This window comes from Schistocerca serialis, chromosome 2 (assembly GCF_023864345.2).
Source record: "Schistocerca serialis cubense isolate TAMUIC-IGC-003099 chromosome 2, iqSchSeri2.2, whole genome shotgun sequence".
In the NCBI taxonomy this organism is placed as follows: Eukaryota; Metazoa; Arthropoda; class Insecta; order Orthoptera; family Acrididae; genus Schistocerca; species Schistocerca serialis.
Window position 1 is genome coordinate 869,076,533 of NC_064639.1, and position 20,554 is coordinate 869,097,086.

General features: G+C 45.4%; 1 protein-coding gene and 1 non-coding gene across 2 annotated transcripts in view; both read left to right on the top strand.

Annotated features, from left to right (window-relative positions):
- Positions 1 to 412: 412 nt before the first annotated feature.
- On the top strand, positions 413 to 485 carry Trnav-cac (transfer RNA valine (anticodon CAC)). The gene has a single exon. It is a non-coding gene; the product is annotated as a tRNA-Val (tRNA).
- Positions 486 to 1,209: 724 nt separating this feature from the next.
- The window catches only part of LOC126458188 (ryanodine receptor), a 740,760-nt gene continuing 721,415 nt past the window's right edge, over positions 1,210 to 20,554 (top strand). The window contains exon 1 of the mRNA XM_050095064.1: positions 1,210 to 1,376. Coding sequence (XP_049951021.1) covers positions 1,323 to 1,376 — 54 coding nt within the window. The 5' untranslated portion in view covers positions 1,210 to 1,322. The remainder of the gene's footprint in view (positions 1,377 to 20,554) is intronic.

The following is a 20,554-nucleotide window of genomic DNA, read 5'->3' on the forward strand; positions in this document are numbered from 1 at the left end:
CATCGTAATTTACCAATGCGCAACAACATCCAGACTGATATTCAAGGTAGATGCGTGAGATACGGGCTATGCTCGTCCCGCGACTACTGTGTAACCAGTCGCCAGTATCTGGAAGACGAAGGTGTTCTCCAGCCTGGAGCTGGTGGCCGGTCTCTCCTTAATCCTCCTAAACAGGCTGCTGCTAAGAAAGTGATTGCTTTTGATGATATGACTTGCAATAACGACTGCGCGAAACGCCGCTATCTCGTTAGGGGTGCTACGGCAGACACCCTCTCGAGCACCCCGAAGACTTCTTGAGCCCTCGGCTGTGATGGGTTCCAGACTGACAAAAGAACTGTCGTGTGTGCATTCGCGGACGAGAGAAAGGCTGCGGCAAGTTCGAGTGAACAAGGATGGACTCCTCGGGTCCGTCGTTTCCGTAGTGTAGCGGTTATCACGTCTGCTTCACACGCAGAAGGTCCCCGGTTCGATCCCGGGCGGGAACAGTATTTTCCTGCCTATGTCGTATTGTACTCCAGTGAGCCACGTCGTGTGTGGATCTGCTGCATGTCCCTTCATTTTGCAAGTACCACATTTATTGAATTTTTTAGTTACGATGGCAGCATTACTACAAGTTGTCTGTGAAGTAAGGTGCGCACAAGCAGTTTCTGTGGTGTAGCGGTTATCACGTCCGCCTAACACGCAGAAGGTCCCCGGTTCAATACTGCCTCTGCTAGAATTAGTCGTTGGTACGAGTATAACTCTATGAAGGACAGCATATGGAAGATTTAAAGGGCGCGCTTCGCTTCTGTCATCGCTTGACCCACCCGCGCGGCTGCAACCCGGACCGCGGCCATCACGTGGCGCCGTGGGGTTCGCCCGCGGCGCTACGACACAGGCCGAGCGCTCACGGAGAAGGACACGGAGGCGCCGAGAACGGCCGAGAAGCGACGGAGGCGGCCGAACTACCGCGGAAACTGCCGAACGGTGGCTGGCGGGCGCCGCAGCGTTGGCGCGGAATCAGTCGCGAGCGAGCCGCCGCGCGGGACACTCCACGAAATCATAAATACGTAGCTGGCCCGGCCAGGCTGAGCTCGCCCGGCGACTGGGCCGCACCTCCTCCTCCACGCCCCCGCAACGAACGCACGAGCCGCCCGCGCGCCCCTCACCACGAATGCCGTAGGCGCGACGCGAAGCGGCGCACCGGTCGCAGCTGCGACCGACCCCCGATACACAACTGTTGCTTCTCCGGACTGACTGGCCGTAGATACCCCCCTACTAGTCCGAGTTTTTGTTGCTGCCAGTTTCCCTCGTGTGCCGCACAACTGTACGTGTAGTTCAGGATGGCTGACAGCGAAGGAGGCTCCGAGCAAGATGATGTATCATTTCTCCGAACGGTAAGTCCTGATCCCACATCACTCCAGCACATTTTTGCACTAATGTCCAGTATTGCGTGCAACCCTTATTATTCTACTAAAGTTTTAAACCTTGAGAATCGTCCAAAATTACAAAGCCAATGACTGGCAAATATCTGTTGCGAAACTCTTCACTATTTCAAGTTACAATTACTGCTCTAATCTCTCCTTAACTAACAGGAAAACGTCAAACATTCTTTGCTCTCTATTTCCACGAGTTTAAAACAGTGCGTGTTATTCCCCAAACATGTAATTTAACGGCATCCAAAAGTCTACGTTCCTAAAAGCAGAAATGAAGTATAATACTACTGCAAAGCGTATCAAGAGGGAAAATAACCTCTATAACGCAAACGGCAATAGTCTACGCTAATTTCTCGCAGAAAGTGTTCAAAAATGGCACGCAGCATGATGCCTATGTTCTTGTTGTGAGCTGAATGTAGCGCTGCAGTGCACTTACCAATGTCAGCAAAAATAAATCCCCTAACCCTCATCGTTTCACTAGAAACAAGCCTGAAGAAGTTAAATTCCTTAATACTATGCTACTGACCCTTTCTTCCTGGACACAATCTCAAAAAGTAGATCAATCTACAGAAACTTGCAACGAACGAAATTCTAAGCATATGAAGTCTGGAGGACGAACCAAAACACTCTGCACTACAGAGATCATGTCTGCCGATTTTCTTCGGCCTATTCAATAACATTCATATTGCAGAGCTACAGTAACGTTACGTATAACAAAAGTTTCTTCACCAGTCATGGCCTGTAGCTACTTTCTGACCTGTGATCCCTGCTTCAGCCTCTCAGTGTACAATGTCTCGCCAAGCCTTGAATTTACAGTATTATGTAAGTCAGATCAAACGGCAGGCGAATTCCCGTCACAACCGTTACAAAATGATACTATTACATTGTACGAAATGTAAAATCAGTTCACATTAATGATAGAATAAGAATTACGGTACCAGCATAGAGTCATTTTTTGGCACCTGAGCTATCTCAATTGTTCATAGCGTAATAATAAGGGACGACTTTAATATACCAAATAAATTGAAATCGAGTACATAATGATCACTATGATCATCGACATTTTACAATCTTCTCACAAACACCGTTGCCTTACGTTAGTAACGACGACATCCATGCTCTTTTAATGTTCTCTGCATTTATCAAAGTTTTTTAGTTCTCATATTTCTGCAGTGGTCAAACTAACACCTAATATTTAACAGAAGACACCTGTAATTTCCTATGACACTGATGTAAGAATAATGAAATGTATCCATCGTTATCTGATCTTAACAAAGACGTAAAATCGCTTGGAAACGATAGTCCAATGGTAAATTACCCAGAAACATGCTCATACATAAAACAATCGAGACAGGAGCTAATCAGAAAGTTTGCAGTTCGGGGGAGCAGATGAAAAGACAATAATTCCGTGCAATTTTGGGACGTAAGTTCACTGGCGACTAGCTTCCGTTTTGTCATTTTCCAAAGTCAAATTTTGCTAAATGCTGACGGGTCACGTACTCTCCGATAACAAGCTTTGTAACAGAACTGTTTTCAACCGACTACTTGGAACGCATTGGTTTTTTCGAGATTACGAAGCTGTTTCAGCGGTTCGATCCGCACTATCGCAAACTATTGATTTTTCGTCTCCTGTACCCAGTGGGTTCGAGAGTCGATCTTACTGCAGATATCAAGTCGCTCTCCGTCAGTGCACTGTGGAATGGATCTCCCATTTGGTGCAGACACATATCGCAACAATCCCACGTAGATTTTTACATGTTTATAGAATGAATTATGTCTTGCTGCAACAAAACTGGCATTTCCGGTACTTGTCGATGACATATTTAACGTGACTTTTGATCAACACGAAAGAGGCTCATATAAACATCGAACTCCCCAGAAAGGGAATGCACCCCATTGATATCATACATCAGTTTTGAAGCCTCTGTAGTCAATTTCTACATGATGTGACAAGAGACTTTCCTTCCTTCTATTTTTACGCGTATGCGAAGCACACTACTGTTGCTAAACGTGCATTCACCCTTGATGCATGTGGATCTAGCCTTTCGCATGCGCAGTCAAGATGCGCAATAGCAGTCATAAAACAGAGAACGAGTTCCATGATTCTGCAACGAACCACCACCAACAACACAGATTCCCCCTACTTCCTGTCTGACTGCAGTTTTTCCGCTATGCTTCGAGAGCTTTCGCTGTAATTGCAATGAACTTTCAAATATTATGAATAATCTTCTATCCACAATATTGGGATTGGTTGGAATTTAATTAAACTGGATACTTTGATCTAAATGGAAATGTACATTTTTTAACACAGAGAATTTACATTCCATGAAATATCTGTCTTATTTACTCGTTTTTATAGAACGACCGGTTTCACCACATCAAATTTCATTTTCAAGTACACCTTTACAAAACATCAACGCCTTTCCAAGCATCACGATTTAACTCGGCCATATACTCATGATGCCGAAAGAAAAGGCTGCGGCACATTTACACACACTGTGCCATGTGGAAATGATTAGAGTATTAAAACGAAAATGAGTTCTGTGTTACAACCTGTACATTCTCATAGATTGCCGTGTCACATTGTGTCGTTGTGAAGGGCGCTCGGGGTTTATACAGCTGTTAAAGAAAATGAGTAAATAAATATCTGTTATAAGGAGGTGGGGAAAAAAAAATCAAATAAGCAAATCTTAAAGGTTCCCCGTGAACTTAAGTGTATCAGCTGCTAGATTTTTTAACAGTGGCTCTGACACACGTATAGGTTATTTATAAAATGTCTGTACATACTCGAATATTAAATACAGCATAGCTATAAAACATTCATTTCAAAGACTTTGACTGCATCATTTTTTTTTTTTTTAATTTGTGTTATGGTCTTATGGGACCAAATTGCTGAGGTCATCGGTACCTAAGCTTACACACTATTTAACCTACCTTTAACTTACGCTAAGGACAACACACACACACCCATGCCCGAGGGAGGACTCGAACCTTCGACGGGGGAGTCGCACGAACCGTGACAAGACGCCCAAGACCGCGCGGCTGACTGCATTTTAAACACATGAAAATTTTCTTCTTGTTAATGTGCGTCCGTATAGTCTTGTTTCAATTCTGACCAACGCACTTATGCACCTCGTACGTCACCCTGGAGACGAGGCCTACTACAACGCTAACATGCAAAACACTGTAAAATATAACGGTCGTACGTCTCTATCAGAACGTGCAGTGAGAGCAATAAAATTTAATCAATCAGTAGTACTTAATTCCTCGCGGCCTCAAGTTTCCAACATTAAATCACACGATATCTTTGCTCTCATCCTCATTTATGATACCCCACAAGTGACTATGTAGTGTACGTTGGAGTATACGCTCTGCTACTACTGCCAATTCTGTTCAATAATGAAAGCCTCCGACTAGGACTGCAGTTTGTGATATTATCCAGCGCTTCGCCCAGAACATTCTGTCTTCAACGGCGCGCTGATTCAGCAACTGCAGAATATCTCTTCCACCTGGCTCTCTGTATGTGATCGAAGCACCTCGCGAACTGATGCCGGAGGTTCCAGTCAATGGTGAAGGAGGAAAGGTGTGCAACAACGGTTTGATACACCATTAACAAAGTCATCAGAGAGAGGAAGGAAGTTAATATAGGACAAGAACGATTTCAAAGTTTTCTCAAAGTGCATCACGGTTGCTATATTACCACGTAAGCCAAGCGTTACAAAACATAGACAGTCAGTTCATTACATACACTCCTGGAAATTGAAATAAGAACACCGTGAATTCGTTGTCCCAGGAAGGGGAAACTTTATTGACACATTCCTGGGGTCAGATACATCACATGATCACACTGACAGAACCACAGGCACATAGACACAGGCAACAGAGCATGCACAATGTCGGCACTAGTACAGTGTATATCCACCTTTCGCAGCAATGCAGGCTGCTATTCTCCCATGGCGACGATCGTAGAGATGCTGGATGTAGTCCTGTGGAACGGCTTGCCATGCCATTTCCACCTGGCGCCTCAGTTGGACCAGCGTTCGTGCTGGACGTGCAGACCGCGTGAGACGACGCTTCATCCAGTCCCAAACATGCTCAATGGGGGACAGATCCGGAGATCTTGCTGGCCAGGGTAGTTGACTTACACCTTCTAGAGCACGTTGGGTGGCACGGGATACATGCGGACGTGCATTGTCCTGTTGGAACAGCAAGTTCCCTTGCCGGTCTAGGAATGGTAGAACGATGGGTTCGATGACGGTTTGAATGTACCGTGCACTATTCAGTGTCCCCTCGACGATCACCAGTGGTGTACGGCTAGTGTAGGAGATCGCTCCCCACACCATGATGCCGGGTGTTGGCCCTGTGTGCCTCGGTCGTATGCAGTCCTGATTGTGGCGCTCACCTGCACGGCGCCAAACACGCATACGACCATCATTGGCACCAAGGCAGAAGCGACTCTCATCGCTGAAGACGACACGTCTCCATTCGCCCCTCCATTCACGCCTGTCGCGACACCACTGGAGGCGGGCTGCACGATGTTGGGGCGTGAGCGGAAGACGGCCTAACGGTGTGCGGGACCGTAGCCCAGCTTCATGAAGACGGTTGCGAATGATCCTCGCCGATACCCCAGGAGCAACAGTGTCCCTAATTTGCTGGGAAGTGGCGGTGCGGTCCCATACGGCACTGCGTAGGATCCTACGGTCTTGGCGTGCATCCGTGCGTCGCTGCGGTCCGGTCCCAGGTCGACGGGCACGTGCACCTTCCGCCGACCATTGGCGACAACATCGATGTACTGTGGAGACCTCACGCCCCACGTGTTGAGCAATTCGGCGGTACGTCCACCCGGCCTCCCGCATGCCCACTATACGCCCTCGCTCAAAGTCCGTCAACTGCACATACGGTTCACGTCCACGCTGTCGCGGCATGCTACCAGTGTTAAAGACTGCGATGGAGCTCCGTGTGCCACGGCAAACTGGCTGACATTGACGGCGGCGGTGCAGAAAATGCTGCGCAGCTAGCGCCATTCGACGGCCAACACCGCGGTTCCTGGTGTGTCCGCTGTGCCGTGCGTGTGATCATTGCTTGTACAGCCCTCTCGCAGTGTCCGGAGCAAGTATGGTGGGTCTGACACACCGGTGTCAATGTGTTCTTTTTTCCATTTCCAGGAGTGTATTTCACATTAGATCAGTCATACTTCATGGATGCAGAGGAGAATGCTCTCTGCCATGCAGGAAGAATTCAGATCCGTACCTTTTTTTTAAAAAAATTTAGGTGCAGTGCTCGAAATGACTTAACATTGCGAAAGTCACTATATTACAGTGCTAATTCTAATTATAAAATAATTAAAAGGTTTGTATAAAGATAATCCTCAATGTAGTAGATGGAGTTGCTCAACGGAAAGTTGTCCACATTATCTACATAACATTTAATGTGCTTCGGCAGGTTGTTAAGTTCGTGTGTTCCCTTGTACCTGAATTCTTTCAGTAGTCATGTTAACCTACTGAAGCCTTTGCAGAAGTTGTTTTTGATCCCAGAGTTAGTCTCATGCTTCACAATGTTTTTTGTGAAGAGAGAAATATTGGTGATGTCAAAGAACAACAATGAAAACGTATATTGCTAAGTACTCGACAGAAGGTTTTGTGTCACGTATGAAAACTCGGCTGCACATACGCATTTGAGCGAAAACTCTGTACTAGAGAAAATGTTTGCATAGCGTTCAACCGATTCCGCTGTCAGATGTATGTCGGCCATTCGTCTTGAACTGTAGAAACTGGCATTAATCAGCTGTGACATTGTCGCTGTTTCCTCCGAAGAACACTCGTATATCTCAGGTCAATCGCAATGTATTTCAATGCATTCGCCAATCTTCTGAACTCTTTCCGTGATCTTTTTTGAAGCATTTATCAAATTTCATAACCGGCCTCCCTATTACCTATAGCAGGTGGTATAACATACCTTTTGAGTTTCATAGTGTGACAAACTACGTGTAATGACACAGTTGAAGCTCGAAAAACTGTTGCGCGCACTAGTACGCCCGCAACAGATACGTATTTCCTTACTAACGTGCGCACTCAACATGGTACTCGTACGTATGCCTTCGCTAATCCTCAGCTGAAGCATAAAAATTTAAATACAACTGACTTCGGGTTCTGTGCCTGCCTCGGAAGAACTCGCCTCTGAGTACACGGAAGGGGCTACAAGTATTCTCGTTTCTTTCGTCTAATCTAATTTTTTCGTGAATCCCAACGGTTTCCTGGAACTCGAGTCACCATGTCCCAGGAGGGTCACCAGCTGTTCAGTTCGGCGACACAGTGGTTCAGTACCTCGGTATCTTCTACTACATAAACAATTCAGATACAGACCCACAATGAGGTGAAAGTGTCAGTTACTTAACCTTTTGAAAGGTCAAAAACAAACTAAGCATACAGTAGTAGTGTCATGAAGACGCATAGGTTAACGAACATTACAAGCACCTTCATTTCAATCTGCATGCACTAACAATAAATAAAATAGCCATGTCAATTATAAATACGTTTATAAAAGTAGAAAGATCAAATGACTGTTATAAATGTGCACAACAATAATTATGTTTAACACGGGGCACCCTCCGGGAGAAACTGCAGTATTCAGCACCGTTAGTATTACCCTCTAGACATCCACTACTGGATACAGGTCTCTTGTAGTCCTTTCCGTGCATCAAAGTTCTCATGCTGTTCAAACACGTTTTCTAAAGTCGTCCGCCTACTTAGTTTTGTATCATCATCTCTAATTTTTTTTATTAATTAAAAAGAAATTTCTTGGTCCAGCTATCATCTATTCCCCTCGCTTTATGTCTTATCTACCTTTATTTAATTTTCATAACAGTGATAATTACGTATCCCTCTCCAGTCTGTCCTCTCATCTACTTCTTCGTGTTTCTGATGCTTTAAGTAATTGTCAACATGTCTTTCTTGATTGCTCGCCTAGCAATGCTTGGTATCTGAATGGTTCTAGGGGTCACGCCTCACTATCGTAAGTGAAAACTGTTAATAACCAACTGCAAACTTCACTTTTTCAGACACTTCGAAAGTTTAGTTCTTCAACAGGCATTTAGTTTACCAAAAGCACTCAAGGCCATTTCTACTGTTTTGCCTAATTCTTTTTCCTATCCATTCGATCTTTATCCTCAGCTGTCCTTAATTCAAAGTCTCGTCAATCAATTCTATAAATACATTATTAATTTCTACTTCTTTATTTTAGATGTGCTTATCACACACTATTCGAGTTAGGTCCTCTTTGTGTTCTGAACCGCAGGAGTTGTCAGAGGGAACCCTTCTGGCGCTGTTGTTTACAGCAATCCACGAAACTTGATTTCTTAATGCAGAATTACACGTCACTAAAAGGTAATACGCAAATTGCGGTAAAAACTGAGCCTCGATTCCGCTCACTCCCCATCCATTTCTAGTAGCGATCCCACTATAAACTCTTTGCCACTACCTAATTCCGACCTGTGGATGTGTAGCTGTGTAGCGTATATAAATACGCAGAGCGTTTGACGTGCACTTCCTTTTTATAGACCTATAAACGAGCATGGAACGAAAGCTAGGGACCAACTGAAACCTGTTGAACACGGTTACTACTCACGAATTGCACGGCAGGGGAGCAATAGACAGTACATGTGCACCAGCCCTCTCTTACGACCTTACTCCGTTTTTATGTTTTTGGAACGTCAGCCTCTTATTCGCAGTACAAACCGAGCAACTTTGTTTGCAAACAATGTTTCAGGACTTGTTTGCAAACAAATTTGTTTCGATACGTCATTTCACACCCAAGTATAGAGTCCAGAAACCGTCGTGCGTATCGAAAACAAAACCAAATTTTTTATGAACTTCTTAGTTTCGAAACAGTTTTTATGGTTTGCCGGGATTTTAAGCTACGATTTCGATTTATGTAACATGTACTGAATAATCCCTTACAGCTTAATTTATCTGTTTTTATAATTCCATAACAAAAGAGACGAACGTAAATCCGTGCGTTATACAACCGATATATTTGCTCTCGTCGGCTGATAGGCAGAGCTGGCAACAGTACTGCGTACTGACTACTAAGTAATGAGTACGTCCTCACTGGTGACTGTTACGAAGCATTACTTCATGGAAAACAAGAAACATGTACCAAAAGCTCCCCCTATACATTCGAGCTTTGTTTCTGGACATTTGTACACTGTTTGGATAGATTATTGAAGCGTTTCTAAAAAAACAAAGTTCACTAGTACGCACAAGATCTTAAACGTTGGCTTCAGCAGCGAAAAGTCTCACAGCTTTCCGAGGAGCAAGAAACTTACCACCAAACAAGGAACATAAATTATTATGCTTATAAAAATAACGTATGAAGACAATTTTTTTCTCGAAGGAACTAGCGCAATCTGCGAGTGGCGCCCCCATGTGGAGTGCACGGGTTTAAATCCCCGTTACTTAAGTAAGTGAGCAGCTATATGAAAGAGGCGCAACGGCTCCGTTTTAATGAACTGTCATTAACGACACAGACACATATGTGTTTACCATATGGTTCTCCAATATTGTCGTGCAGTCATGCCTAATATTACCGAGAACGAAGCAGCAGTGCGTTGACTGGTTCAAAGTTCCACATGACGTGTAGCGCCGAAAACTGTGGATTTTAAATGGCCGTTGCAGTGTGTCCCGAAAGTAGTGTACCCATTGAAACAACCAATAATGGTGTAACAGCTGAAATGTTCATAGGAATTTACAATCCATAGTAACGAGTTTATTTGTGAAAAACAACATAGGGATACGTCCACCACTCACGTCTTGGTAGTAACGGATTCATAGCACAACGTGCGTCATGATCTCCTGCAAGGCCTCGTCCGAAAGTTTACAGATTTAGCCGTGCTAATATTGTCTCTGAGAGCAGCAGATTCCCTTGGATTATTCCTGCAGAAAACTTCCTTGAGAAAACTCCAAAGAAAAACATCAGGTGCCAACAGATCCGGTGATTTCAGCGGCCAGCCAGTCTTTCTATTACGACACATGACTCAGGTAGGAAACATCTCTTGAAAAAGTGCCATAGTCTTTCTAGTGGCATGTAAGATTGCACCGTATCGCACAAACCACAGTTCATTTTTTCCCACAGCCAATAATTAACTTATCAAGGTGTTAAAATGTCACGGTAACGCTCACCATTAACAGTGGCTGTCATCTCTCGAACATTTTCAAAAAGAAAGAGCCAAACACAGGATGCGATAGTGGAGAAATCTTCAGTAGACAGTTTCTGGCTCTTCTGTGTCACAAAAGCGGTAGTTCAGCAGTCACGTGACCTTGATTGTTCATCATAAATTTCTCATGGAAACAGAGTTGTTCTGAAGACAGGAGAACAAGTAATATTCTTTGAGAAATATGAATTTTAGAGGGGTGTTTTGTGTAAGTTAGCTGTTGAAATTCTTTTTAACGAGGATTTCACTATGCCAGATTCTCGAAACCGACGAACAAGTCACGTTTGGGAACTGCCTGCCACTGATAGTCGGGCGTTGTCAATATTCACAGCGTTTCTGCGAGTATTTTGCACGACGACATCTCAGTCTGTCGGTATGACAGCACCGCAGCCCGTAACGAAGTCTGCAAACGCGGGCACCACCAGCATTGCTCCTCAAAAGACCTGGCATAGGCAGACTGTGATATTCTTTTTTTACTGGTAAACTGAGTATATCTTCCGCCTACTGCTGCAGCTAAGATTTATTTTCCAGTATTGTCAATTTCGGCTGTTAACCATCTTCAAGCGATAGCTGCAAAATACGGTACGTAACTACGCTTCATTCCGCTTAAAATGGAATAACAGCGGAAAGTGACCAACAGTGGAAAAAGAATCGTAATTGCAGTCGAAGGCAACAAATGCTGTCATTTCACATCTTTTGTATAACTGTGCCGCTGACGTTAAATTATACCGTGCAAGGCAAAATGGCGCTACCCAAAACCGGCATCGAGGCAACAGTGGAGAATCTCAGGTCGTAGATGACAGAGGTGAACGACGGCTGCGAAGATGTGTACGGTCGAGTAGATCTCCCAGAAGAACCAAGACGGCGGTTCAGCGACCGTTGCTGTACATGGGCCCCCGCAGATGGCAAATACACTACTGGCCATTAAAATTGCTACACCACGAAGATGACGTGCTACGGATGCGAAATTTAACCGACAGGAAGGAGATGCTGTGATATGAAAATGATTAGCTTTTCAGAGCATTCACACAAGGCTGGCGCCGGTGGCGACACCTGCAACGTGCTGACATGAGGAAAGTTTCCAACCGATTTCACATACACAGACAGCAGTTTACCGGCGTTGCCTGGTGAAACGTTGTTGTGATGCCTCCTGTAAGGAGGAGAAATGCGTACCATCACTTTTCCGACTTTGATAAAAGTCGGATTGTAGCCTATCGCGATTGCAGTTTATCGTAACGCGACATTGCTGCTCGCGTTGGTCGAGATCCAATGACTGTTAGAAGAATATGAAATCGGTGGGTTCAGGAGGTTAATACGGAACGCCCTGCTGGGTCCCAACGACCTCGTATCACTAGCAGTCGAGATGACAGGCATCTTATCCGCATGGCTGTAACGCATCGTGCAGCCACGTCTCGATCCTTGAGTCAACAGATGGGGACGTTTCCAAGACAATAACCATCTGCACGACAGTTCGACGACGTTTGCAGCAGCATGGACTATCAGTTCGGAGACCATGGCTGCGGTTACCCTTGACGCTACATAACAGACAGGAGCGCCTGCGATGGTGTACTCAACGACGAACCTGGGTGCACGAATGGCAAAACGTCATTTTTTCTGATGAATCCAGGTTCTGTTTACAGCATCATGATGGTCACATCGGTGTTTGGCAACATCGCGGTGAACGCACATTGGAAGCGTGTATTCGTCATCACCATATTGGCGTATCACCCGACGTGATGATACGGGGTGCCATTGGTTACACGTCTCGGTCACCTCTTGTTCGCATTAACGGCACTTTGAACAGTGGACATTACATTTCAGATGTGTTACGACCCGTGACTCTACCCTTCATTCGATCCCTGCGAAACCCTACATTTCAGCAGGATAATGCACGACCGCATGTTACAGGTCCTGTACGGGCCTTTATGGTTACAGAAAGTGTTCGACCGCTGGCCTGGCCAGCACATTCTCCATATCTCTGACCAATTGAAAACGTCTGGTCAATGGTAGCCGATCAACTGGCTCGTCACAATACGCCAGTCTCTACTCTTGATGAACTGTGGTATCGTGTTGAAACTGCATGGGCAGCTGTACCTGTACACGCCATCCAACCTGTGTTTGACCCAATGCCCAGGCGTATCACGGCCAATATTACGGCCAGAGGTGGTTGTTCTGGGTACTGATTTCTCAGGATCTATGCACCCAAATTGCGTGAAAATGTAATCACAAGTCGGTTGTAGAATAATTTATTTGTCCAATGAATGCCCCTTTATCATCAGCATATCTATTTGGTGTAGCAATTTTAATGGCCAGTAGTGTAGTTCATGGATCCATGTTGGCTCCTGTTCATCTGCGACGAAGGCTGGAATTTGCACGTTTTATGCACCATCAGATACCCTTGAAACGTCCGAAAGCACACACCCTGCAGCAATCGTCGGAAGGGTCTAGGCAGGTGGAGGGAGCGGTATGGTCTGGGGTATGTTTTCGTGGCATTCCCTGGGTGACCTCCTCATTGCGGGAGGCACAATAGATCAACACAAGTACGTATCTGTCCTTGGGGATTATTTCCACTCCTACACCCCGATTGTTTTTCCTCAGCACGATTGCATCTACCAGCAGGACAATGCAACGTGTCACACAGCTCGCCGTGTACGTGCCTTGATCGAAGAGCACCAGTATGAACTTGCCGTACTCCCCTGGCCACCAAGCTCCCCAGATTTAAATTGGATCGAAAATCTGTGGGACAATCGCGATCGGGATGTTCGCGTCATAGATCTTCAATCGAGAAACCTAGCGCAGCTGGAAGCGACACTGGAGGAGGCATGGCTGCACAGCCCTGTCAGTACCTTCCAGAACATCACTGACTCTCTTCCTGCACTTCTCGCAGTGGTCCGAGCTGCAAAAGGTGTTTTTTTCAGGCTTTTGACAAATGCTCACATTAATGTAACAGGACAGTATGTTCACATCGCACAAGAACTGAAACAGAATGTGACCGATAATGTTGTGTACTTGAGCGTCGTTATTCGTTGGAGTTTGTGATAAATTCGCACAATGTAGACATTTCTACGTTGTATCAAGAACAACTGGATTGGAGAGAGACACCTTCTAATGTGAAGCACCACCACCCCACCCCACCCCACCGCCATCACCCACCCTCTTCCCGTGTTATCGCTGACAACAGTGGTGAGGTTTCGTGCTGTGTTCCACAAGACTTCAAAAACGTTGCGGAACCATTCTAACACGTATCCACGGAGTATTTCGAGGTGGTCTGAAGATTTAAAAATATTTTATTCGTGCTGACACGTGGCCGTCCAGACGACGCCCACAACTGATGGTTATTGGTCGGAGCTGATTGCGTGGGGCGCCTGTATCGCTGCCGAGTGCTCAAAACGGTTGAGGCCAGCTGACGTGGGGGACAGCAGAAGCGCCTTCGTGTCCTTGGCGTGTTCCTCAAACATCTCTGGGACAACTCTACCCCCTATTCTTGAAAGAATAAAGCTCCGATGCACAGAACACTTTGAAACGTCTGATTACAAATGAATTAATGTGTTCAATATTTGATGTTAAGCATGTTTTTTAATTCTATGAATATTTTTAGAACCAACACTGAAAACTATTTATATTTTTTATATAATTTTGTAGGTATCTTCAGTGGAAAATATGGATACTGTCTGTGAAATGGATAGCGGACAGAGTTAGTAGTAAAGAAGTAATCAGTTACAATACCACACCTAATGTTGAAGTTTCAATGCATGAGCAATGGAAAAGTAGTAACCAATAAACTTTTTTTTTCTTTCATTATTTTGTCGGGCCGTAAACGAGAAAATATTCAGAAAATAGCTGAACGTATGTTTAATGGTTGTTGTAAGCCGCTAAGTGCTCTCAATGACAAGCACTGGATGAGTATATTCTCGTTAATTTTGTGGCCGTTTCAAGAAAAACTAGGTCTTTTCGCAACTGAATTTTTATTTCTAAAATCACGTACAACGATATACTGTTGTAGATACATTCAGTGGTATATGTGGCTACTGTCTGCAAAATGTGTTGCGAATACAGTTAGTGGTAAAGAAGTACAGGGCTATTACAAATGATTGAAGCGATTTCATAAATTCACTGTAGCTCCATTCATTGACATATGGTCACGACACACTACAGATACGTAGAAAAACTCACAAAGTTTTGTTCGGCTGAAGCCGCACTTCAGGTTTCTGCCGCCAGAGCGCTCGAGAGCGCAGTGAGACAAAATGGCGACAGGAGCCGAGAAAGCGTATGTCGTGCTTGAAATGCACTCACATCAGTCAGTCATAACAGTGCAACGACACTTCAGGACGAAGTTCAACAAAGATCCACCAACTGCTAACTCCATTCGGCGATGGTATGCGCAGTTTAAAGCTTCTGGATGCCTCTGTAAGGGGGAAATCAACGGGTCGGCCTGCAGTGAGCGAAGAAACGGTTGAACGCGTGCGGGCAAGTTTCACGCGTAGCCCGCGGAAGTCGACGAATAAAGCAAGCAGGGAGCTAAACGTACCACAGCCGATGGTTTGGAAAATCTTACGGAAAAGGCTAAAGCAGAAGTCTTACCGTTTACAATTGCTACAAGCCCTGACATCCGATGACAAAGTCAAACGCTTTGAATTTTCGGCGCGGTTGCAACAGCTCATGGAAGAGGATGCGTTCAGTGCGAAACTTGTTTTCAGTGATGAAGCAACATTTTTCCTTAATGGTGATGTGAACAGACACAATGTGCGAATCTGGGTGGTAGAGAATCCTCACGCATTCGAGCAGCAAATTCGCAATTCACCAAAAGTTAACGTGTTTTGTGCAATCTCACGGTTTAAAGTTTACGGTCCCTTTTTCTTCTGCGAAAAAACGTTACAGGACACGTGTATCTGGACATGCTGGAAAATTGGCTCATGCCACAATTGGAGACCGACAGCACCGACTTCATCTTTCAACAGGATGGTGCTCCACCGCACTTCCATCTTGATGTTCGGCATTTCTTAAACAGGAGATTGGAAAACCGATGGATCGGTCGTGGTGGAGATCATGATCAGCAATTCATGTCATGGCCTCCACGCTCTCCCGACTTAACCCCATGCAATTTCTTTCTGTGGGGTTATGTGAAAGATTCAGTGTTTAAACCTCCTCTACCAAGAAACGTGCCAGAACTGCGAGCTCGCATCAACGATGCTTTCGAACTCATTGATGGGGACATGCTGCGCCGAGTGTGGGAGGAACTTTATTATCGGCTTGATGTCTGCCGAATGACTAAAGGGGCACATATCGAACATTTGTGAATGCCTAAAAAAACTTTTTGAGTTTTTGTATGTGTGTGCAAAGCATTGTGAAAATATCTCAAATAATAAAGTTATTGTAGAGCTGTGAAATCGCTTCAATCATTTGTAATAACCCTGTAATAATTTAAAACGTGATGCCTTATGCTGAAGATTTACTGTATTAATGGCGAAAATGTTGTGACCGATAAATTTATCTTTTCATTAGTTTGTGTGTGGGGGGAGGGGGGGAGGGGGGGTGTCAGCGAGAAAAAGTTTCGAATAGGTTTGAAACCGTGCCTAAAATCTGTGCACATCACTGGATGAATGCAGTTAGAGTAATTTTCGCGTCCTCAATTACGATGTCTCAAGACGTTTACAAAGTTTCTGACTTAAATATTTTACTTACGGTGTTAAAACTTTCACGTAAGATTGTAGTTGTTAATAGTAATTTCAGACAGCATTTTAAATTTTTAAATTCTGTCAGTAATTATGTGAAATACTGAAATTCGAATTTTTTTTGGCCCTGGAAGCCTTGAGCGATCTGCAACTGGGGCGGCGTGACCGTTTCAGGTATTCAGCGATACAGATTCGAATCCGGTGGGGTGGTACATCGATTAGCAGAAGTCTCCTTTGCGGTGCCGTAAGTTAATTCAAGGATGACTGTGATCGGACGGTAGGCACCTGCATCGTTGGCCTTGGGAGATGAACACATACATACCAGGAGCGCCAATTTCAACTCACGTAAACGACGTTCACACGAAAGTGCTTCGACCACCAGTGTGAACAGTGCTCTGTTTGCCAACGGTTTGGTCTTATGTGGTCTTCTACACACTCGTACCCCGCCGCCAGCGGAACCAACGAGCAGTGCGACTCGTCAGCCCAGGCGTCCTGTTTCGATTCTGGGAGTGACTGAAGAGTCCCCGTCCAGCGCGGGTGGACGCAGCTGACATGTGAGGTGGGCGTGGCCGGTGACGCGCCACCGCTAGTAATTACCCAGCCGACCGCTTGTCAGTCTCTCTCTCGTTTGGCCTTCGCGTATGCGCCATTCGATCATTCTGAACGCGACCTTATAACGTCTCTCGTTTCCAACTACTCTCCGGGCACATTTATCACGCTTTACGACGACCTTCGCCGTATTGTGGACTTCGCTTCTGGTCAACCGTTCGCTACATGAGGTACGTCGTTACAGATCACAGCGAACAGCCTGCCTTTTCCACAGATCACATATCTGCGAGCGATCACTAACTGCCGGCCGGGGTGTCCGAGCGGTTCTAGGCGCTACAGTCCGGAACCGCGCGACCACTACGGTCGCAGGTTCGAATCCTGCCTCGGGAATGGATGTGTGTGATGTCCTTAGGTTAGTTAGGTTTAAGTAGTTCTAAGTTCTAGGGGACTGATGACCTTAGAAGTTAAGTCCCATAGTGCTCAGAACCATTTGATTTGAACACTAACTTTGTTTCTACCTACGCCCAAGTACGACAGACTGACTGAGATTCATTGGAAGAATCCTAAGGAAATGCAGTCCGAAAACAAAGGAAGTAGGTTACAGTACGCTAGTTCGCCCACTGCTTGAATGCTGCTCACTGGTGTGGGATCTGTACCAGATAGGGTTGATAGAAGAGATAGAGAAGATCCAACGGAGAGCAGCGCGCTTCGTTACAGGATCATTTAGTAATCACGAAAGCGTTACGGAGGTGACAGATAAACTCCAGTGGAAGACTCTGCAAGAGAGACGCTCAGTAGCTCAATACGGGCTTTTGTTGAAGTTTTGATAACATACCTTCACCGAGGAGTCAAGCAGTATATTGCTCCCTCCAACGTACATCTCGCGAAGAATCCATGAGGATAAAATGAGAGAGATTAGAGCCCACATAGAGGCATACCGACAATCTTTCTTTCCACGAACAATGCGAGACTGGAATAGAAGGGAGAACCGATAGAGGTACTCAAGGTACCCTCCGCCACACACCGTCAAGTGGCTTGTGGAGTATGGATGCAGATGTAGATGCAGAAAAAGAGTGCCCAATGGTAATTTTCGTATGTCTATGGTAAAATCTGTGCTCTGTGCAGTGCAAAGACATTCATTTGAACTGTTGTTTCTGTACCCCTTAGCAAGGAAGAGGTTGCGTGTGATATTATTGCTTAGTGATCGTTGTTGTCCAGAACTGAAATGGGGAGTAGTGTGCTGTACTCGCCAGTCCGCTATTACGACCTGAACAGACGACGGCGACCCTGACTCCAAAACATTATGGACTCGCCTCCCACATCAGTCGAGGTACGTCGGTACGCTGTCGACACAGTGGCTAATGTGAAGAACGGCGCCTGCTTGACTTAAGAGACGGAGGGCTGTCAGATGGCTGCCGATACCACGCGTGTCTCGTCCACCCTCTGCTCACGTGTTACGGTGACGGCCAGTACACGGCCTCAAGTCGTGCTAGTCACGTGACATGCAAAAGCACTTCATCTGCTGAGTCGATAGACCAGTACATCAGTGAATACACAGTGTTCTTCGTTTGCTGATTTATAACAACTACATCAAAACTAACTTCAGCCGGCCGAAGTGGCCGTGCGGTTAAAGGCGCTGCAGTCTGGAACCGCAAGACCGCTACGGTCGCAGGTTCGAATCCTGCCTCGGGCATGGATGTTTGTGATGTCCTTAGGTTAGTTAGGTTTAACTAGTTCTAAGTTCTAGGGGACTAATAACCTCAGCAGTTGAGTTCCATAGTGCTCAGAGCCATTTTTTTTTGAAAACTAACTTCGTTGCCAACAGCTTTTAAGTTCTGTGGAAGTCTATTCTACGAGCATATGGCAGAGTGCTGCCCACTTTTTAGGACGGTAGTAGAACATCTGTAAACAGCATAAAGTTCGTTCCTATTTCATGGGCACTGTATATTCTTTTTAAACAAAGTCTACAAATCTCACTAGTAGCGAATCGATGTACTGCAATGTGAGGCTATAATCGACACCATGTCAAGCAATGGCTTACAGGATGCTTGTTAAGCTTTTCTTTCTGCCAGACTTCAGTTTCGCAGAAAGGTTTTCCTGTTCAAGGAATGAAAGGGATGAGTGCCCTTCTAGGGAGACATCTACAAAGGAAGTAAAGTAGTCACAATCGCAAAGTTCCTGTGAGTCTTAATAGAACAAAAAACCTCCAAAAACAAAATAAATAAAATATCTTTACTAATGAAACTAGTTTTTAAGTTCCGAGTTCACATTGCTTGAAATAGTCAATCAGTTTAAGTAAGCAAACAAAGCAACATTCAGAACTTTAATTTGAACAGAAAATAGCTTTCCTCGGCTTGATTTTAGTAAACAAGTCTGCAGCCAAATTCAGTTTATAGAAAGAACAAACTCTTCACGAAGTATTTTATGAGTTCTTCACTTGTTGAAGTATCAAGAGTGCAAAAGTAACTTTAAGTCTGACAATACCTCATCGGTCAGTAGAACAACTCTACAAGTTATACCAAGTACCAGCTGAATCAACGTCCCAGGGCTGTAGAGGCAGAGTGCAGTCCAGGTCAACAGCTGAGTCCTTGGCGCAGGACAGGTAAATATCTTCCGGTTGTTGGAGGATGTGACTGAACTGCTGTCTAGAGGCCGTGCGCTGGCCTAAATAGTGAATTCCTAGATGGAGACCTGCAGGCGTATTTTCGGAACATGAGACGGCGTATTCATGAAGACATGCGGTTTGTCAACGACATCTACCGCCACCTTGTATGCTGCCTGGTGGCCTGGCTCGAGCGCTGTTGATGTCCTCTTCTGGCCTGGCGACTGAGTTCTGGGGCTGCGAAGTCCAACATCGTCTAAACATGTAGGAGCCGAACTTGCTGCAATGCACACAATGTACACTAATGGCCATTAAAATTGCTACACCAAGAAGAAATGCAAATGATAAACGGGTATTCATTGGACAAATATATTATACTAGAACTGACATGTGATTACATTTTCACGCAATTAGGGTGCACAGATCCTGAGAAATCAGTACCCAGAACAATCACCTCTGGCCGTAATAACGGCCTTGATACGCCTGGACATTGAGTCAACCAGAACTTGGATGGCGTGTACAGGTACAGCTGCCCATGCAGCTTCAACACGATACCACAGTTCATCAAGAGTATGACTGGCGTATTGTGACGAGCCAGTTGCTCGGCCGCTATTGACCAGACGTTTTCAATTGGTCAGAGATATGGAGAATGTGCTGGCCAGGGCAGCAGTCGAACATTTTCTGTATCCAGAAAGGCCCGTACAGGACCTGTATCATGCGGTCGTGCACTATACTGCTGAAATGTAGGGTTTCGCAGGGATCGAATGAAGGGTAGAGTCACGGGTCGTAACACCTCTGAAATGTAACGTCCACTGTTCAAAGTGCCGTCACTGTGAACAAGAGGTGACCGAGAGGTGTAACCAATGGCACCCAATACCATTACGCCGGGTGATACGCCAGTATGCCGATGACGAATACACGCTTCCAATGTGCGTTCACCGCGATGTCACCAAACGTGGATGCGACCATCATGATGCTGTAAACAGAACCTGGATTCATCCGGAAAAATGACGTTTTGCCATTCGTGCACCCAGGTTCGTCGTTGAGTACACCACCGCAGGCGCTGCTGTCTGTGATGCAGCGTCAAGGGTAACCGCAGCCACGGTTT